Here is an 18,815-nt window from a genome sequence, read left to right as displayed (position 1 = left end):
ATAAATGAAATTGTCTTGTTGTGGTATAGGCTATGTTACACACATTTTCGTCATGAATAGATTGTATATGTAGTTTAAAATGTTTTGTAACATTTAAGATCTAAATGTTCTTGGTAGCCACCTGTATGTTGATTTAAGAGAATAATCTTAGGCCTATATTTGTGGTGTTGTTGTTTTTTCCTTACTTCTGTATTAATTAATTCATTTATAATGATTTATAATGTAATCAATTTACTTTTATTTTAAAAATATAAGAATTAGCTAGTGCAACTAGTGCAAGACAAGCATTTGTGGTTAAAAAGATAAACATTTTTGAAACTGCAATTTGGACCTTCAACCCGTTGGCTCCAATTGAAGTCAATTACATGGAGAAAGATCCTGGAATGTTTTCCTCAAAAACTTTAATTTCTTTTCGACTGAAGAAAGAAAGACATGAACTTCTTGGATGATGTTTTGGATATGATATACTCTGCTGACTGGGTTTTGGATACAAGACAAAATGGATATCCAGTGACTGGAGTTGGATCTGACATTTTTGACGTGTAGTCTTGATCAAACAGTTTATGATTTATTAGATTGCTAAATGGAATATATATTTTTTTGTTTTGTGTATAATTTTATATTTGTGATATATGTTTGTTGTGTGTCGGGAATTGGATTTTGTTTTTTTGAAAAATGTAGAGGTCAAAATATATTTTTTGGTAAATATATTTTAAATGTATAAATATATTTTCAAAAATAATCAAAAATAATCATCACCTAAAACATTAGTAGAAAATATATTTATGTAAATATATTTTGAAACATATTTTAGCAAATATATTTCTTGGCCATTTTTTGTATTTAATTTTATTTTTTACAATATATTTTAAATGTACAAATATATTTTCAAAAATACACTGTAAAAAAAACTATTTTAACATAAAATAGCTCATATTTTCCCCCAGTCTTTTTAAATTGTATGCAAAAGTTTGTAAAATTGCTAACAATATCTGTAAAATGACCATTTGGCTGTTATGTTTAGTATTATATCATTATCGATGTATTACTTTTTTTTACATAAAAATATGTATTATTTATAGAGTAGTTTTCTGTTTTCTTAAATTACATCGAAATGCATGTAAAAAAAAAATTAATAATAATAATGGCAATAATAATTTATGAAATAATCACCAGATGGTGCAAATGGCACCATTGCTTACACCGTTTAAAAAAAATGGCAGCAACTGTAAGTAAAATATCCTAATTTAAATAAAGTGCAAAAACTTTATTTAAACTTTAACCCACACTGTTATTTTACAGGTATTTCATGAATAATTAGGGTCAAACACCTTCACTGTATAAATAAATAAAAGTCAAATTGCTTGCAGCAACGGAACAACAAACAGGAACAGATCTCTCAAGATCTCAGCAACTTTATTTATTACTAACCAGTTTGTCTTAATTTCATACAAAAGGTCTTGTTGAGAATTAACAGATGTTTAGATGTTGATGTTTTATTGAAAATAGTAAAGTTTGATGTCACCATGAAAGAGATCAGTGTTTGCTTCAGTTGGGCTCTTGACCCTTGATTTCTTAAGCATTAATTTTTCTTTGGCTGCTTTAACTTTGTGTTTCTAGCATGTTTGTTAAAGCAACAAATACAAGAGAAAAATCTGATCAAGTATTGTTGGTTAAGTCATTAAGAATAACTCATTAACAGGCTAGCCTTGGTGTTATTTTTTTATTATTTTGCTTTGAGATATTATGCCATCAGTATATTGTTTTTGTTATTGATGTTCAGTTTTTAAGTCAATATGAAAAAAATTCTGTTAGCTGTGCATTGTAGATACACCAAGAAATCAAGAATCACTGGATGAATCTCAACAATGGTGACAATAAACAGAGTTTTTTTCTCAATGTAGTAGGTTGTTTTGTGACGTTCAGAGTTGATCTGTTTATCTGAATATTTTGTCACCATTGTTGAGATTCATATGCTGATTCTTGATGTCTGTCTTAATGACCCTGTCAAAATATTTTCTGCATAGTGGCAAAATCTTTCAAAATATCACAACCATGTAAAATTAATAATTAATACTACATACACAGATCAGAATCTAAAGCAGCCACTATAACAACCAAATTTGAGTTTTTCCTGCTTATTTGCCAAAACAAATGTGTTTCAAAAACAGTGGAAGCAGAAAAAGAAAAAAAAAACTTATGTGAGAAAATTAAGGGTCAAGACCCCGACTAAAGCAAAGACAGATGTCCATCATCATGGTAACATCAAACTTTCAATAAAAAAATCAGTATCTAAACCTCTGTTTATTCTCAATAAGAATTTAAAGAAATTAAGTTAATCTGGTTAGCAATGCGTGAAGCTGGTGATGCTGTTTGTGGAGTTGTTTAATCCTCCTCTGCTGAGATATTGGGAGATCTGTAAGTTTTCAACATTTTGTTGGGATTTTAAGGGTTTCTGTTGAGTTTTGTGGGTTATCATTGTCAATGGCAATTTTATTTATATAGCACTATTAAGCACAACGTAGGTTGATCAATGTTCTGCACAAAATAAAAAGAAAAAAACATTGTTACCATTGTGTTGTAAAGTAGAGCTAGTGCCTGAGTCCAGGATGAACCAGAAAGCACTGATGTTATGACTGCAGTCATACTTTACAGTGTGCAACCCAGAGCAAAAGTGGTATCATTAAATTCACAAATTACACCACTGTAATGACAGATGGCCACTCAGTAGCAATGCTGAAACTTGTGTGCATCAGCAAACCCCTAAACTGATCTAAATGTGATGCTGTGCAAAGTATTGATGATCTCAGGAGCCTCAGATTAGATTCAAGATTCAAGATTTTTATTTGTCACATGCATGGTTATATGGAGAGCATATGACCAGCAGTGAAATGTAAGTCAAGTCCGCTCCATGGACAGTGTAATTATTTAAGAACACAAACACAAGAAAATTATACAAAAAAAATATGATATGGAAAAAGTAAGATAAAAAATAAGAATAAAATAAGATGCTTATAGAAAAAAATGTGCAGGACAGTATACTGTAGACTTAATAAATATTAAGATGAGCAGGAATGTACAAGAGGAGAATTTGCAAACAGGTTGTACAGGGTATTTACATAGCAGCAATAGAGGTAATAAAGTAAATAAATAAATATAAAAATTATAGAAATTGCTGTGTGCAAGTGTCAATGTCAGTATATTTAGTATCTTACTGATAATTAAGTGAAGTCATGTAGAGGATTAGCATGTTTTGAAAGTATTCTTCTGCTCTAAGGTGTATGAATTGGAAATTGGATTGAAAAGTGGATCTATGTGACCTTTGCAAATATGTTGTGTCACTTCTTTCATGTCTGCCACAAAATACCAGGGACCTGTACCATGAAGCCGGATTAGCGGCTAGCCAGGTAAATTTCAGTTTAGTTCGCACCAATTCTGGGTTTTAGGTACCATGAAAGTGGCTTGGCTTTTAGCTGCGTTCATTGCCATAGTATCTTACACTCCACAGCTAACCTGCTCCAGGGCAGGTTATGTTCTGGGTAAGAGATTTCAAACTGAAATTGGACCAATCAGATGTGAGCAAAGTGCGCTCCACAAACTCAGGATCAAAACCTGAGTTGACACAGGAAGTTGATGATCTGCATTAACAAAGCCAGATACCAACAAAGCCAGACTGGAGTAGTTTGGTTTTGACAACTCAAAACTAATCCTGTAACTCTGAATTTGTTCAATTATGATACACGCCCTTGATGTAGTGGATGAACACTTTTCAGATGTTTCTGGTTTTGTTCTGTTGTATCCTGGAATAACCATAAGAGGGCACTGCATGCAATAAAACAGAGACTTTTTTGGCCATGAATTTTTTGTTTTTGTTGTTTTGCATGTAAAATTTCTGTGAGAGCATAAATTATGAACCAAAAAAGAACCAGTTGCCAATCAACCTCAAGTCTCATCTGCAGATGTTATGGTTATCTGGTTAGAGTAAAAACAACTCAACTTATCACAAGAATTTAGGGTGTTACTAGAATTCATTTAGTTTCATTTCTGCTTCTGTTTTGTGGCCATCCATTAACTTAAACATTTCTCGGAGTCAGTCCACTGAAATGACCTCTAAAACAATATTTTCTGGGTGGGGTTTGTTCTTTTTTTTGTTTCATTATTGAAGTACAACTACTCAGTCACAGACTGTACAGTCAGTGTTACTGTCGTAAAGTTGGGTCTTTGCAATATTTTCTGTTCATTAACTTTTCCCTGAGCACACTGGATATGTTTCACCATTTCTTTGGATTTGTTTATCTCTCTGCAGTTTCACAGCTTGTGAGTCGCACAGGTTTGTATGCTGAAGAGCAAATGTTATTTATATGGATTGAACCAAGATATGTTTTTAGCTTTTACGCTCTTTGAGATTAAATGATTATGCATTTTTTTCTTAGGACCAGTGTTTAGGGTTTTAAATTCATTTCTATTTAATTGACATGTTTGAGCTTGAACAAACTCTGCCAAATGTTGTCTTGCTACTGCATTTATCAGTTATTTTTGTTGCATATCATGATTATGATAATAGACAGGCTTCTGCAGCAACCAAAAACAAAATGTCTTTGACCTCACTCTATAAAATACAAAGCTCTAGATTCGCATAGACCAGTGGTCAGTTTGCAAATCTTAAGGACTCGTAGTAGGTTATTTCTGTGTCTGCTTGTAATCTGATACTTCCCTGCTACTATTCTGTGCTGTATCTTCACCTGTTTTAAATCACATCATTCTCAATGTGTTTAACAGGTACACAAGCTGAATGTCCTGTTCAGCTCAACCCACAGAGAGTTGTTGTGAGATACAACGGTTCTGTAGAAGTTAACTGTAGCACTTTAATCACACATAAAGGGATGGGATGGGAAGCCATAGAGGGAGCAGTGCCCATGACCAGAGACAAAATTATGATCACATGGAGAGTGTCACACCTGACAGAATGGGACATAGAGCCATTCTGCTACATAAACCATGAGGAGCAGTGTCAAGTACAGCTCCCGGTCACTATTTACAGTCAGTTTATCTGTTATAAAAGTTTTTGTCTTTCCATTCTCAGAAATATCTAATAAATGTACATTCATCACTGCAGATTTCAGAGTTTGTAAATCTTCCTCCACAGAGACTCCAGACAGTGTGTCCATCAGCATTGTGGATCACAGAGGACCAATGATAGAGGGACGGCAGTATGAGCTCCAGTGTGATGTTCACGATGTGGCTCCTGTTCAGTATCTCACTGTCAAATGGTACAAAGGACAGACTCTGCTGAATCAAAACACCTTCACTGAGGATAGCAAGACTCCAGTGAATGAAACCGCCACACTCCTGATCCGTCCAGACAGAGCTGATGATGGAGCTCAATACAGCTGTGAAGCAGAGCTGGAACTGGGAGCAGAAGGACCTCAACCTCCTCCAAAAAGAACATCAGGAAGTCTTAATAATGAATTGTACTGTAAGTTTATTATTGCTAAGCTTTCCGTATAATTCAGTTGATATTTTCTGAATGGCCTTCTAGTGTGAAGGATGTGCAACTGTCATATTTCGTCACATGCAGAGATGTGCATATTAACTGAGATTATTTGATCAAATATTACATATTATGGTTTCAGTTGTACAGTATTTTACTGATTTATTAATAACAGCTGCTCATCATGGTGCTGTTGTACTGAGAAATGTCTCTTTGTCCTCCTCAGATAAACCAAAACACTCCAGTTCAACAGAGACCATCATTAAAAACGATGAGGTCACGCTAAACTGTACAGTGAAGGCAAACCCGGCTCCTACGTACACATGGCACTCAGAGCATCTGAAAGAGGAGATCAGCTCCTCAGTGCTCCAGTCCTCCACACTCAGTCCAGGAAACTACACGTGCACCGCCACAAACTCTCTGGGAAGTGAGAGCAAAGTGTTCATCATCAAATCTACAGGTGGGTTATAAATTAAAAATCTCTGTAAAATGCAGTAATTATTATATTGTTTATATTTGAATAAGATTTCATGAATGTTCATTAAGATATTTTGTATTGCATTTTATGTTTTTTTTTTTGTTTTTTGTTTTTTGAATGTATTTAGCTTAGTTGTTTTGCTCTCATTAATAATGAGTGCACTTTTGTAACATATCTGATGACTTGAATACTTTATGATAATTTTTTTTGTGGTTCTTATTTTGTACATTGTGTTTGATTTCTGGGTGTAAAAGCACAGTCACTCTTTTGTACACTGTGACAAATGGGGCGGAGCCGAGAGCCGTGGGAACGGAGCGAGGCCGGTGGAGTGATTGGGAAATGAGCGACACCTGCTCCACTCACCGGTCTCGAGTCCCACGGAGGAGATCGGAAGGATATAAAAGAGGAGCGACGACAGTGAAGGACCAGGCCTGGGTTTAGCAGTCGCCCGTGAGGGGCTGTCGCACTATTTTATGTTTATTTGGTCATTAAAGTTTTATTTGAGTGTTCGCCGGTTCCCGCCTCCTTCTTCCCGTGATTATGGAGTTTTTTATTGTTACACACACTCTTACAAATAAAGGTTCTTTAGTGACATCTATGTTCCATGAAGAGCTTTTAACATCAATGCAATTTTTCCATTCCACAAAAAGTTCCTTCTGGACAAAAAAAAATATTTTTTTTTTTATTTTTTTTTTTTTTTTTTTTTTTTATGTGTATGTATGTATATGTATATATGTATGTATATGTATATATGTATGTATATGTATATATGTATGTATATGTATATATATGTATATGTGCTTCTTTGTTGCTTTTTAAAGTACTGTTCAATTAAGGATGTTTTGGGGGAAACCAAGAATGGTTCTTCTATGGCACCATGGAACCTCGTATTTTTAAGAGTTCATCTGTTGACATTTAACATTGAAAACATTGCTGTTTCTGTTTGTACTGTTACATCCTAGAGTTTTTTTTATATAATCTGTTGTGAGAAAATGCTTGTGTGCCCTGTATTGCGCTCTGTTTCTCTCTCTCACTCAGGTTAATTACCATCAGCTGCAACTCGTTGGGGAGCATGCCTGAGTCTTAGCAGAGGAGTATTAATGCAGCACTCAGAGAAGCATGTGGGGAGGAACACTTCTCCCCCAGCCTCAGATTGAGATTGTGTGTGTTTTGGTGAGGACTGTGCCTATCCTTGAGTTGGGAGTGGACCTATACTTATCTGTTTGGTGCTAAGAAGTGATCGGGTTTGCTGTCTAGTGTTGATTTCTCTATCTGTAGGTAATTAAAAGGTATTGTATGTAATCTTATTAGCTCTGGTCATTCTAGATTATCTGGGAAATGTAGGGAGAGGGTGCCTTATTATTTTATACGTTCTCTTTCTCCTGTTTTTGGTTAGGGAGCTCAGGGAAGTTCTTGTTGATTTTCATCTTTGCTTTTGTACAGGACAGATAGCTCCCTTAAACCTTAGTTAGCTTCTGGTTTTCTTTTGTTATTTTAGGCCCTGCTCTCTCCTGAAGACTTATTCCCATCCTTTGTTAACCATTTCAATTTATAACAGAAATAAATACTTTTGCTTGTACTTGAAGCTGTGTTTGCTTTCACTCTGAGGCTTGAGGTCGACGTGTATCCTCCACGTAATTCGGCGTCTTTATGTTGCCCCTCTTTTTTTTCATATCTTCTTTCTCTTTGTTACTTCCCCTCCTGACCCCTAGACTGGGAGGAGAACGTAACAGTACCATCAGCAAATTTGAAAGTGTTAAAGTAACACTCACAGTGAGAAAATTAACACTTTTTCTGGTTTATGTAGGTCCACACTAAATAGAGTTAAACTAACACTTTAAACTGTTACTTTTTTTTTTACACTTGCATAGACTAAAAACAACACTGTAAGTGCTCAACATTAACACCATTAGTGTTTTCCCTCCCCCTCATTTACACCAAGTTAGTGTTGAAACTACACTAGTTGTCAATTTTAACACCAAGAGACTTATCTCCACACTAATATAGTGTTCATACAAACCCTGATTAAGGAAATTATGTGTAATCTGTATTCGATTAAAAATAACTGGGCATTGTTCAAAAAAAAAAAGTCAACACTATCAATTTGAAATTTTATTTTTAACAATTACACCAACACAAAAGAAGGTACAATATATTAACCATCATCTCACCCATATAAACACTGCAGATCAAAAGGACTGTAGAACTTTAAGCTGTTGACACTTTTGACACCAAGGCTTCCACGTAGGACAGGTTGAAGACATAGTAAACTTGAGAGTTCAAGAGCACTCGTGGAGCTGGTTCCAACGCAAAGGGATGAGGCGCTTGTCCACAACGACGCAAGTGGTCGTTCCTGCCCTCAATCATTTCTGATCCCAGCAGGAATGACTGGTGGCCCTCCCTCCCACTGAGATGGCTTTCAATACTGGTGCAGGACTGAAAATAGGACAAAGAAAGAAATTAAATTTAATAAAACCAGACCCCCCCCCCCCCCCCACTAATTACAATGTGAAACAATAAATGCATAATAAAACACCTATATAACACACCTTAACCCAATACGTGCCAAAAAAAAAAACTTGATATCAAGCTTTGTATTACAGTGAAAGTAATACGTCATTAAATGAATTTCCTCACCACCCCCCACAATTTTTATTTTATTTTTTATTTTATTAAATTTGCTGATACACGCTCAGCCAAACCAAGCTATGTGACTGACTTCATTAGAACACAGAGTTGTACATGCACATCCGAGAGCACATCCGATATTGTTTTCTACACCAATTGACACAGCTGTGTGTATTTCTTGCATCTGTACACTTAAGTCTTTAGTGCTCCTGTAGCACAAGTGGTAGAGCATTGCGTTAACAAGCGCAAGGTTGGGGGTTCGATTCCCCGGGAACACATGATAGGTAAAAATTGATAGCCTGAATGCACTGTAAGTTGCTTTTGATAAAAGCGTCTGCTGAATGCATAAATTAAATTTAATTTAATTTAAGTCTTACCCATGAATTTCTGTCATGTGACTGACAATATTAACAAGCTGACATCTGTTGCTTTACAACAGGGTTTCATTAGTTAACATGGACTAAGAATGCACAATACTCCTACAGCATCTTAATGTCCATCTCAACTTTTCCTTATACATTATAAAAATCAAAAGTTACTTTTGTGCTTATTTGTGTTTGTGCTCTGGCAAACGTCAGAAGTTTTTATTTACAACATGTTTTTGTAGCGGTTGAGCAATTTAGCCAATCGCAGACAGCTCTGTTGATTGTTGAACACCTGTGATTCACATGTTTGATTCAAATTCTGAACAGGTTATATTTAGCCTAGAAAGTGCACAAATAGCACTTATTTATAATCACTAAAAAGGTGTGACTTCAGTTCACCACAATCTCACAAAGTTCCTTTAGCCTACCCTTACGAAAAAGAAGTTTATTCAAGTGTGCTATTAGTATACTTCTTTTAAACTATGCTTTTAGTTTACTTTTTATGTACTTCTCAGAAATGGGCTTTATGTACTCCTCAGAAATATACTTAAAATGACATTTAAGTATACTTGACTTATACTTACAAAAAATCTAAATATACTTGAACTTAAGTATACTTAATAAAATAAACTTTAAGTATACTACTTTTTGGTAAGGGTATAATCAATGCACCTCTTATTTAGGCCTACATCATGTTACAGTAAAAGGATTCGTGAGCGTGCAGAACAAAATCCGGCTTTTATTTGAATGGAATGGCAAATCACAGGTCTTCAACAATCAACAGATATGAATGGGAGACTAGGCTACCATGAATGGGAGACTAGGCTACCACAAACACGAGAAAAATAAAAAGAATTAAAAGTATTAATTCGATGGTGTTTCTATGCAGAGTCTATGAGAGTGACGGTAAATTTGACATAGTTCTCTCTACTGACTGCCATTTTCAGTCTCTCTCTATTTTATTTCTTTTTTTCGAAAGTCATGAAAACAATATCATGGAGTTTTTTTTTTTCTTTTTTTCTTTTGCTATTTGGGCAAATGGGAATGCAAAAATATATATTTGTGGTAGTCTCCCATTCACTGCTATAGTTTAGACGTTTAACCAACTATGACGACTTAAGCTGCTGAGAAACCCGGAAATGTGAAAAAGCTCCATTACACAATTTTAAATTTTTGACATTATTGTTTATAACGTCAGTAATCTAGTATATCTGATTTGTTTGTCACCCTGTAACAACATTTTTAGAAGGAATTTAGCATACTGTATTCACTGCACAGAGCAGCTTTTTCAATTCTTCTGTACTCTGTGTGAATGAGAGTTGAGCACAAGAGGAGTACACAGACTGCAGAGGGCACCAGCTACTGAGGGGAGCATCTCATTTTCCTGGTCCCCCTCCCCTGAAATCTTAGTTTTCTTCTTCTTCTTCATGTAAAACCTTTTTTATACAGTCTATGTGTAAAACCTCCTTTTGGCTAGCGGTGGCCCTACAGGATGTTATGGACAACACAAGAAAATTATAAACAAATATAAACTTTGACTTCTTTGTATTTGAATTCTTTCTCAGTGTTCATTGTTCTAATTTTGCTCAGTTTAAGTTTGTTGAGGGAAATGTGCTTTGTGAGTATCAGTGGAAACTGATATTTCTCATAGTCAGTGTCACTCAAAGTGTTACAGAATAAGCCTCCAACCAGACAAGAGTGTGACTGAGCCATAAGTCACACGACTTGTGGGTGGGCTCTTTTGACTTATGCCAGTAAACAACCACAGTGAACACCCGAGCCTAAAAACAAAACTAGTTCACTTTTTAATGTTTGACCAATGTGACAATTTTAAGAACCTTAACAAATTATTCGCATCTGGATGCTGTATGAATGTGCTGTATGAATTACTGTGGTGTTGTATCACACCCAAGGAAGTAATATGGAAGGAAGTACATACTTTAGGGGAACACATCAATTCTAATCCTTATGCTTTTTAAATGAAGTCTTCTTTGTGTCACTTTTATGTGTTTAACACAGTGACCTGTGCAACTTCAGTCTGCCAGTGAGTGAGTGTTGGCATAGAAACCTTGCTGCAGTGAAGCATTTTAAGACAGCTAGCTGGAACTCAGTAGCTCTTGACTAACATAAACGAATGTAAATGCTATGCATAAACAGTGACATCTCCGTGGCACGTGTCAGCAGAAATAATGAACATTAACTGTGTGCAGTCAGTTAAAATATAGTTTATATGTAATGTATGTTGTGATCCCCAAAAAACAATAAACATGAGCCATTAAACTATTTATTGCAATTTGGCCACTGTAAGTTGAATGCCAGATACAGTTTTAAAATTAAACGGACATTCTAATGTGTTAATGCTTCAGTACACTAGACACCAATGTGATATAAAAAGTTATTTTCACAAGATACATAAGAGAGGATGAGAAATATTAAAGTGCAAGCAGAGGGAGAGCTGATTTTAATGAGACCCACTACAATCCCCTTCCAGGCCCTTCAGTACAAGGCTTTTGTTGGCTGTCACTGTTCAGTTTTTAGTTGCCAAGCAGGACCGTGTCGGAATTCCTCTTGCCTCTGTGAGCGGACTCTAGCAGATTTCAACCATTTTCATCAAAATGAAAAACAATCTCTTATGCTTTCTCGGTCTGTCCATTATCGGAATAGGTAAGATGTTTCTGTGTGCAAATAACTTTGTTGTTTAATAGTATTTCAGGTTAAGCTGATAGAAAACAATCTGTTTGCACTTGCCAACTTCCCATGAAAACCTCCTGAATTTATCTGTAATGTTTTTGGCAGTTTGTAAAGTTCATTCAAGAAATATTTTACATTGGTCATTATAAAAGTATTTTTTAGTAGAAAGAAAATTAGTTAGATCTACTTTTGAATGGAAAGCAATGGTTTATGGCACAATGATTGTTTTCAAATATGCTAGAAATTATTTACATTTTCTACATAGGCCTATGGCATATTAATATTTAATAAGTGTGATATTGATGATTCTGATTCACACCTCCTTCAGTGTCAGGTGACAGTTGCTCGCTAGAGATATCTCCCTCCAGAGCAGTGGTGAAATTTGGGGATCCGGTGTTGGTTAGCTGTGTGGCCTCTCGCCCAGTACGTGTGCTGGGATGGGAATCGGTCATTGCCGCATCGCACACTCAGAATGACCTCAGTGTTCAGTGGCGGGTGGACAGTTTGACTGACTGGATTGAGGAGCCAATCTGCTATGGTGTTTTTTTCACTGCACCCAGACAGTGTGAGGAAAAACTCAACCTTGTTCTGTACAGTAAGTACAGTATTTAAAACTATCTTCTAGAAGTAAGCATGGACTAGCTTACAACCAGCTTAAAATGACAACTTAATGTCAATCCATTGTAAAGGAGTACTTCATCCAAAAATGAAAATGTTGTCAACACTCATACTCACCTCCAAAAACATAGCAGTTTCCAGTTGAAATGAACACTAATTGCAGTAAAAACCAACAAATTATAAATATATGTATATTTTTATATTAAATTATTTTAATTAACTTATTTTATAAAAAAAAAAAAATTAGGCATTATTAAAGACTTATTTTCACGCACCTTACATACACATTTTGACATTTGCATCAAATAACCAGCTCCCCATGTATGGCTTTTTTTAAATCAAAATAGTTATAACTAAATTGTTTGGTGGCTCACCTGGTGGAGCCCTCGAGTATGAGTCCCATGAACCATGAGTTATGATTTGATTTATAGAAACGGGCTAAAATGCCATGATTGCTTCAGCAAACTTTTTTTTTTTTTTTATCATATTTACTTTTGTTAACACTAGCAGTTATGTTTAGGGTAGAGTTTAGTATTGGTGCTACGGTATTTTTAAATGCAAGCATATTATGGTTTAGTGCCACTCACCGGGCATTTCGTAGTTACAGCAACAGGTGTGATAAAATGTTCAGATGCACATAGGTTGACCATACGTGCCTTTTTTTCCTGGACACGTCCTGGCCAGAGTTTCTATATTGCCTAAAATATCCAGGTTTTGGCTTTGTTTGCACAGTGCACCCTGCTGAAATAACCAGCTAAAATGAGCCTAAACTGTTTAAGCTGGAAGTAACTGGTGTTAGCTGGTCTCCCAGCCTAGCCCAGTTGGTTTTAGCTGTTTGGCCAGCATGTCTCTCAGTCTGACCAGCTAAAAAATTGGCCAAAACCCCTCTAAAACCAGCCTGTTGACCAGCTATGACCAGACTGGACAATCAGCTAAAACCAGCAAATCAGTTGTACACACCTAATATCTGCATGCATTTGCATCGCTTTGACCATTCTCTGTAGATCTCAACTTCTCATGCGACACGACCGGTCGATTATGTACAATGCCTGCATATTACCTTCAGCAAGTATGAAAGCAGGAAAACAAAGCCGAAACCTGGATATTTTAGCCAACATAGAAATCCTGGCCAGGAGGTGTCTGGGAAAAAGAGCACGTATGGTCACCCTAGATGCACATTCATCTGTTTCACATAAAATTGAACACACTTTTAGTGCCACTCATTGGACGTTCCACTTTGAAAGTGTCACAGAAACAGAAATGCCACCACACGCATGTTTTTTAAATGAGTGTCAGCATTCCCTGCTGAAAGAAACAGTTAAAATGAAAGCTGGTTTTAGCTGGTCATCCAGCCTGGTCATAGCTAGGCTGGTTTAGAGGGGTTATGACCACTTCTTTAGCTGGTCAGGCTAGGCGACCAGCTAATCAAGCAGTGAAAACCAGCATGGCCAGCTCAGTCAGGCTGGGAGACCAGCTAAATCCAGCTGCTTCCAGCTTTTTTTATTGAACAAAAGCTGAACTTAGATTTTGAGAGATCTGGTGAGAAAAAGATCAATGAATAATGAGGGTGAGTAAATGATGTCATTTTGGGGTAAACAATTCCTTTTAGTTACAGACCAGCACTAGCCATCTAAACCAAAACCACTTTGGTATTTAAGCTGGTCTAAACTGGTCTAAACAAATGTTTTATTTTTTGAACATTTCCATTAAATGCTTTTGTTTCAATTTGCAATTCTCTTCACGCAGAGAAACCAGACAGTGTGTCCATAAGTTTAGTGAATCACAGCAGTCCAGTGGCGGAAGGAAGAGAGTACCATCTACAGTGTGAGGTGCAGAACGTCGCACCTGTCCAATACCTTGTTTTACGATGGTACCGAGGAAAAACTGAGGTTTACAATCACTCATTCTCAGAGTTAACCCCTGCAACACCAGTCCAGGTGTCCTCCACCTTGCTGATTGTCCCACACAGAGCTGATAATGGTGCTCAGTACAGGTGTGAAGCAGAGCTGCAGCTGGGAGCAGAAGGACCTCAACCTCCTCCAACAGCTCAGTCTGAAGTTCTCAACGTTGCTGTTCAATGTAGGTGAATAAAGGCAACAATTAGTGCAAACATTTTATAGCTGTTAATGTTAAATGTTTGTTTGTTTTTAAAATCAGACCCGCCTGACTTCCGCAGTCCAGAGGAAGAGATACTGGACATCAGCGAGGATAGTGAAATAGTGCTGGATTGTACTGCGGAGGGTAACCCACCTCCTGTGTATATCTGGACCTCCTCAAACCTTCAGGAGCAGGCTGATAATCAGCCTGTTTTGAGAGCTGCATCCTTGGGCCCAGGTGTATATACATGCACAGCGTCCAATATCCTGGGGAAAAAGAGCAAACAGTTTGTCATCAAGCACAAATCCAAAGGTTAGAGCAATAAAACACACTAGAAATTCAAATGTATTTTTCTTAGTTTTTTAAATCAAGGCAACATGATGCACTTAGTTACTTCTCTCTTAACATTTGTCCCCGCTAGTTTGTCTAGCCAGTTTTAAATTGTTCATTCAATAAATGCAAAAAATTTCTTAGAGATTCTTCTCATGTGACCAAATAATTTCTTGTTTAGCTAATTATCATTGGCAACACAAGATTCAGTTGTCAAAACTGAATCTAAATCTAAAATCTAAAAAAAATCTAAAGAAGCCTAAAATATTTGGCTTTGAAGAGTAAAGCATTTTGCAAAGCAAATACCTATGCAGTAGTTTTACAAAGACGCAAACAGAACTCAACAGCTACAAACCACAGTCTTTCTTTATGCACTGCCCCAAGCTTCTGAAGCCCTGAAGTATTTTTTTTACAGTGTAGCATTTTAGTACCATTCACTGCATTGATCCGCTTAGCGTACAGATACTCCCAAAAGAAGATAAGACATTCCACACATTCTAATTCAACAGATGCAAACAGCATACAGCCCTTGTAAAAAGGAGGACACTTTTGCAGTTTTTAAAAGAATAATAAATACAGAAATAATAATCATGTTTTTTGAACACTTTGCATTCCATTTAAATGAAAATGTATTATAGTTAAAATTTACAAACCCGATTCCAAAAAAGTTGGGACACTGTACAAATTGTGAATAAAAACAGAATGCAATGATGTGGAAGTTTCAAATTTCAATATTTTATTCAGAATACAACATAGATGACATATCAAATGTTTGAACTGAGAAAATGTATCATTTTAAGGGAAAAATAAGTTGATTTTAAATTTCATGGCATCAACACATCTCAAAAAAAGTTGGGACAAGGCCATGTTTACCACTGTGTGGTATCCCCTCTTCTTTTTATAACAGTCTGAAAACGTCTGGGGACTGAGGAGACAAGTTGCTCAGGAATAGGAATGTTGTCCCATTCTTGTCTAATACAGGCTTCTAGTTGCTCAACTAGGTCGTCTTTGTCGCATCTTCCTCTTTACGATGCACCAAATGTTTTCTGTGGGTGAAAGATCTGGACTGCAGGCTGGCCATTTCAGTACCCGGATCCTTCTTCTACGCAGCCATGATGTTGTAATTGATGCAGTATGTGGTCTGGCATTGTCATGTTGGAAAATGCAAGGTCTTCCCTGAAAAAAGACGACGTCTGGATGGGAGCATATGTTGTTCTAGAACTTGGATATACCTTTCAGCATTGATGGTGCCTTTCCAGATGTGTTAGCTGCCCATGCCACACGCACCCATGCAACCCCATACCATCAGAGATGCAGGCTTCTGAACTGAGCACTGAGAACAACTTGGGTTGTCCTTGTCCTCTTTAGTCCGGATGACATGGCGTCCCAGTTTTCCAAAAAGAACTTCAAATTTTGATTCATCTGACCACAGAACAGTTTTCCACTTTGCCACAGTCCATTTTAAATGAGCCTTGGCCCAAAGAAAACGCCTGCGCTTCTGGATCATGTGTAGATATGGCTTCTTTTTTGACCTATAGAGTTTAGCCAGCAACGGCGAATGGCACGGTGGATTGTGTTCACTGACAATGTTTCCTGAGCCCATGTTGTGATTTACATTACAGTAGCAATTTTGTATGTGATTTAGTGCCGTCTAAGGGCCCGAAGATGGATGATATTATGCACTGTAGATGATAATAACTTCAAATTCTTTGCAATTTTTCTCTGAGAAACTTCTTTCTGATATTGCTCCACTATTTTTCGCCGCAGCATTGGGGGAATTGGTGATCCTCTGCCCATCTTGACTCCTGAGAGACACTGCCACTCTGAGAGCCTCTTTTTATTCCCAATCATGTTGCCACTTGACCTAATAAGTTGCAAATTAGTCCTCCAGCTGTTCCTTATATGTACATTTAACTTTTCCGGCCTCTTATTGCTACCTGTCCCAGCTTTTTTGGAATGTGTAGCTCTCATGAAATCCAAAATGAGCCAATATTTTGCATGACATTTCAAAATGTCTCACTTTCAACATTTGATATGTTATCTATATTCTATTGTGAATAAAATATAAGTTTATGAGATTTGTAAATTATTCCATTCCTTTTTTACTCACAATTTGTACAGTGTCCCAACTTTTTTGGAATTGCTGAACTTCAGAGTGTTTTTGGCACACTTAGGACATAAATAATTACTTATATTGTTCTTGAAATATGGTTAAAGTGTACTTGCAGAATGTACTAACAATAATTTCATGGTAAACTAAAATATACTTTAATGCCACATCTATTGAAACTTAAATGTAATGTATATAAATATTTTTGTAATTTGTAAGTTGCAATTTAGTACATTTAAAATGTATTAACTTTAAGTGTAATATTAAAGAAACATTAAAATAAGTGTACTTTATAAAGCACAACATAATTTATAAAAACATAATACTTTAAAATGTTCTTTAAAACATTCAATTCAACAGTATCACAAAATGCACTTTTTAAATAGCGCTTATTTTCACCTCGCACTGTGATTTACTATCCTTATTTTGTGTTTGTACGTTGTTTAGTTTGCTTCCTGCTTCCTGTGCTGGTTTTGTAGCCCCTCTGTAGATTTGTTTCCCCCTGAAAATGTTTCAAAAACCCATGGTAGAGTTGGACTAACATGCATGCTTAGAGATTTGCAGTAAAAATTCACATGAGTTTTGAGTGAAGTGTGTAAATGCCAGTTTTTTTGGGTGGACTGTTCTTTAATGGCATCCCAACAGTGTAAAAAAAAAAACAAAAGCAAAAAAAAAAAAAAAAAAAAACCCTTGCATGATGGATGAAGCAGAGGTTAGTGCTGCTCTGACATTTTGAACTAAAACAGCAACAGGAAGCAAAACAAGAACAGGATTTCCTGTAACTGGTTTCTCAGATCCTCCCTCTGGCACAAGAGACCTAGTCATGATCACTTTTTATTGTAACAGTTATTGCTGTATATTACAGATATTGCTGTTAAAGGGATATTCCCTCCCAAAATGAAAATTTTGTCATTAATCACTTACTCCCATGTCGTTCCAAACCCGTAAAAGCTTTGTTCGTCTTCGGAATGACATTTTGGATAATATGCGCTGAACGCAAACTGCGTACACTATTCTGTGTCAGCCATGATACAAGGATACATTTTCTACATGTATTTACACTTTGATTTGAAAGAAAACAGTGCATCCATGTGGCGCGGCTGACACAGAAGAGTGTACGCAGTTCGCTTTCAGCGCATATTATTCAAAATGGCGCTACGGTAATGCCGAGAGACACAGAGGAGACGAATTGTTGAATAAAGTCATTATTTTTGTTATCTTGGCATACAAAAAGTATTCTCATTGCTTCATAACATTGCGGTTGAATCACTGATGGCAGATGGACTATTCTGATGATGCTTTTCAAACTTTTCTGGACTTTGACCGTGTAATTTACTTGGCAGTCAATGGGACAGTCACAAGCCTCCCGGTTTTCATCCAAAATATCTTAAATTGTGTTCCCAAGACAAATGAAGCTATTACGGGTTTGGAACGACATGGGGGTAAGTGATTAATGACAAAATTTTCATTTTGGGGTGAGTATCCCTTTGAGATCATCCTATTTGTGTACAGTACCTCCTACATCTTGTTTTCATAGATCTACTTTAATGAGTTTTCAAATGTCTGTTTCTCTGTCCTGCTAAAAATCTAGACAATGTCAAAACAGCAGACAATCAAATATTTCATGAGCTTTTTAATAATGCTAATATGCAATTCACCATTAATGTGTGTTTTACAGGTGTTTAAGTCCAGAGACCTTGAGAACGAACCGAAGATATATAGTTCCAGATTGTACGCTCAGGACTTTCTGGACGTGGGAGATCAAAATCTAGCTTGGCTCTTTGTTACATTTTAGATGTTTTTAGGGGACTCTCTTTTCAGGGGTTATGAACTGTTAAATATGAGAGTCAAACCTAAGTGTAAAATCTATCCTAGTAAGCTTTATTCATTTTAACAAAGCATTTGTGTGTTCCATGACACACTGAGATGGCTTTGACATTTTAATGTTTTTGTAGATATTTACTCACCCAATAATAATAATAATAAAGATTAATACAGTACAAAAGA

General features: G+C 36.2%; 2 protein-coding genes across 2 annotated transcripts; both read left to right on the top strand.

Annotated features, from left to right (window-relative positions):
- Positions 1-4,117: 4,117 nt before the first annotated feature.
- icam1 (intercellular adhesion molecule 1) lies at positions 4,118-6,389 on the top strand. Its single transcript, XM_019076517.2, has 5 exons — positions 4,118-4,330; positions 4,780-5,040; positions 5,147-5,476; positions 5,718-5,951; positions 6,224-6,389. The coding sequence occupies exons 1-5, from the start codon at positions 4,267-4,269 to the stop codon at positions 6,247-6,249; spliced, it is 915 nt and encodes a 304-aa protein (XP_018932062.2). The 5' UTR covers positions 4,118-4,266; the 3' UTR covers positions 6,250-6,389.
- Positions 6,390-10,046: 3,657 nt separating this feature from the next.
- si:ch211-66e2.5 (protein turtle homolog A) lies at positions 10,047-18,815 on the top strand. Its single transcript, XM_019076553.2, has 5 exons — positions 10,047-11,626; positions 11,982-12,248; positions 14,018-14,350; positions 14,429-14,680; positions 18,487-18,815. Exons 1-5 carry the CDS (start codon positions 11,578-11,580, stop codon positions 18,492-18,494), a joined length of 909 nt encoding a protein of 302 aa, XP_018932098.1. The 5' UTR covers positions 10,047-11,577; the 3' UTR covers positions 18,495-18,815.

Source organism: Cyprinus carpio, chromosome A3 (assembly GCF_018340385.1).
Source record: "Cyprinus carpio isolate SPL01 chromosome A3, ASM1834038v1, whole genome shotgun sequence".
In the NCBI taxonomy this organism is placed as follows: Eukaryota; Metazoa; Chordata; class Actinopteri; order Cypriniformes; family Cyprinidae; genus Cyprinus; species Cyprinus carpio.
This window is presented reverse-complemented; position numbering and strand designations above follow the sequence as displayed.

What these genes read in the sequence shown, in the direction of transcription:
- icam1 (XM_019076517.2), top strand. Translation starts at nt 4,267, where the DNA reads ATGTTTCACCATTTCTTTGGATTTGTTTATCTCTCTGCAGTTTCACAG. An exon ending in GCTCCCGGTCACTATTTACA is followed by an intron (nt 5,041 to 5,146) that starts GTCAGTTTATCT and finishes CTTCCTCCACAG; the next exon opens with AGACTCCAGACAGTGTGTCC. An exon ending in TCTTAATAATGAATTGTACT is followed by an intron (nt 5,477 to 5,717) that starts GTAAGTTTATTA and finishes TGTCCTCCTCAG; the next exon opens with ATAAACCAAAACACTCCAGT.
- si:ch211-66e2.5 (XM_019076553.2), top strand. Translation starts at nt 11,578, where the DNA reads ATGAAAAACAATCTCTTATGCTTTCTCGGTCTGTCCATTATCGGAATA. An exon ending in TCTGTCCATTATCGGAATAG is followed by an intron (nt 11,627 to 11,981) that starts GTAAGATGTTTC and finishes CACCTCCTTCAG; the next exon opens with TGTCAGGTGACAGTTGCTCG. An exon ending in ACTCAACCTTGTTCTGTACA is followed by an intron (nt 12,249 to 14,017) that starts GTAAGTACAGTA and finishes CTCTTCACGCAG; the next exon opens with AGAAACCAGACAGTGTGTCC.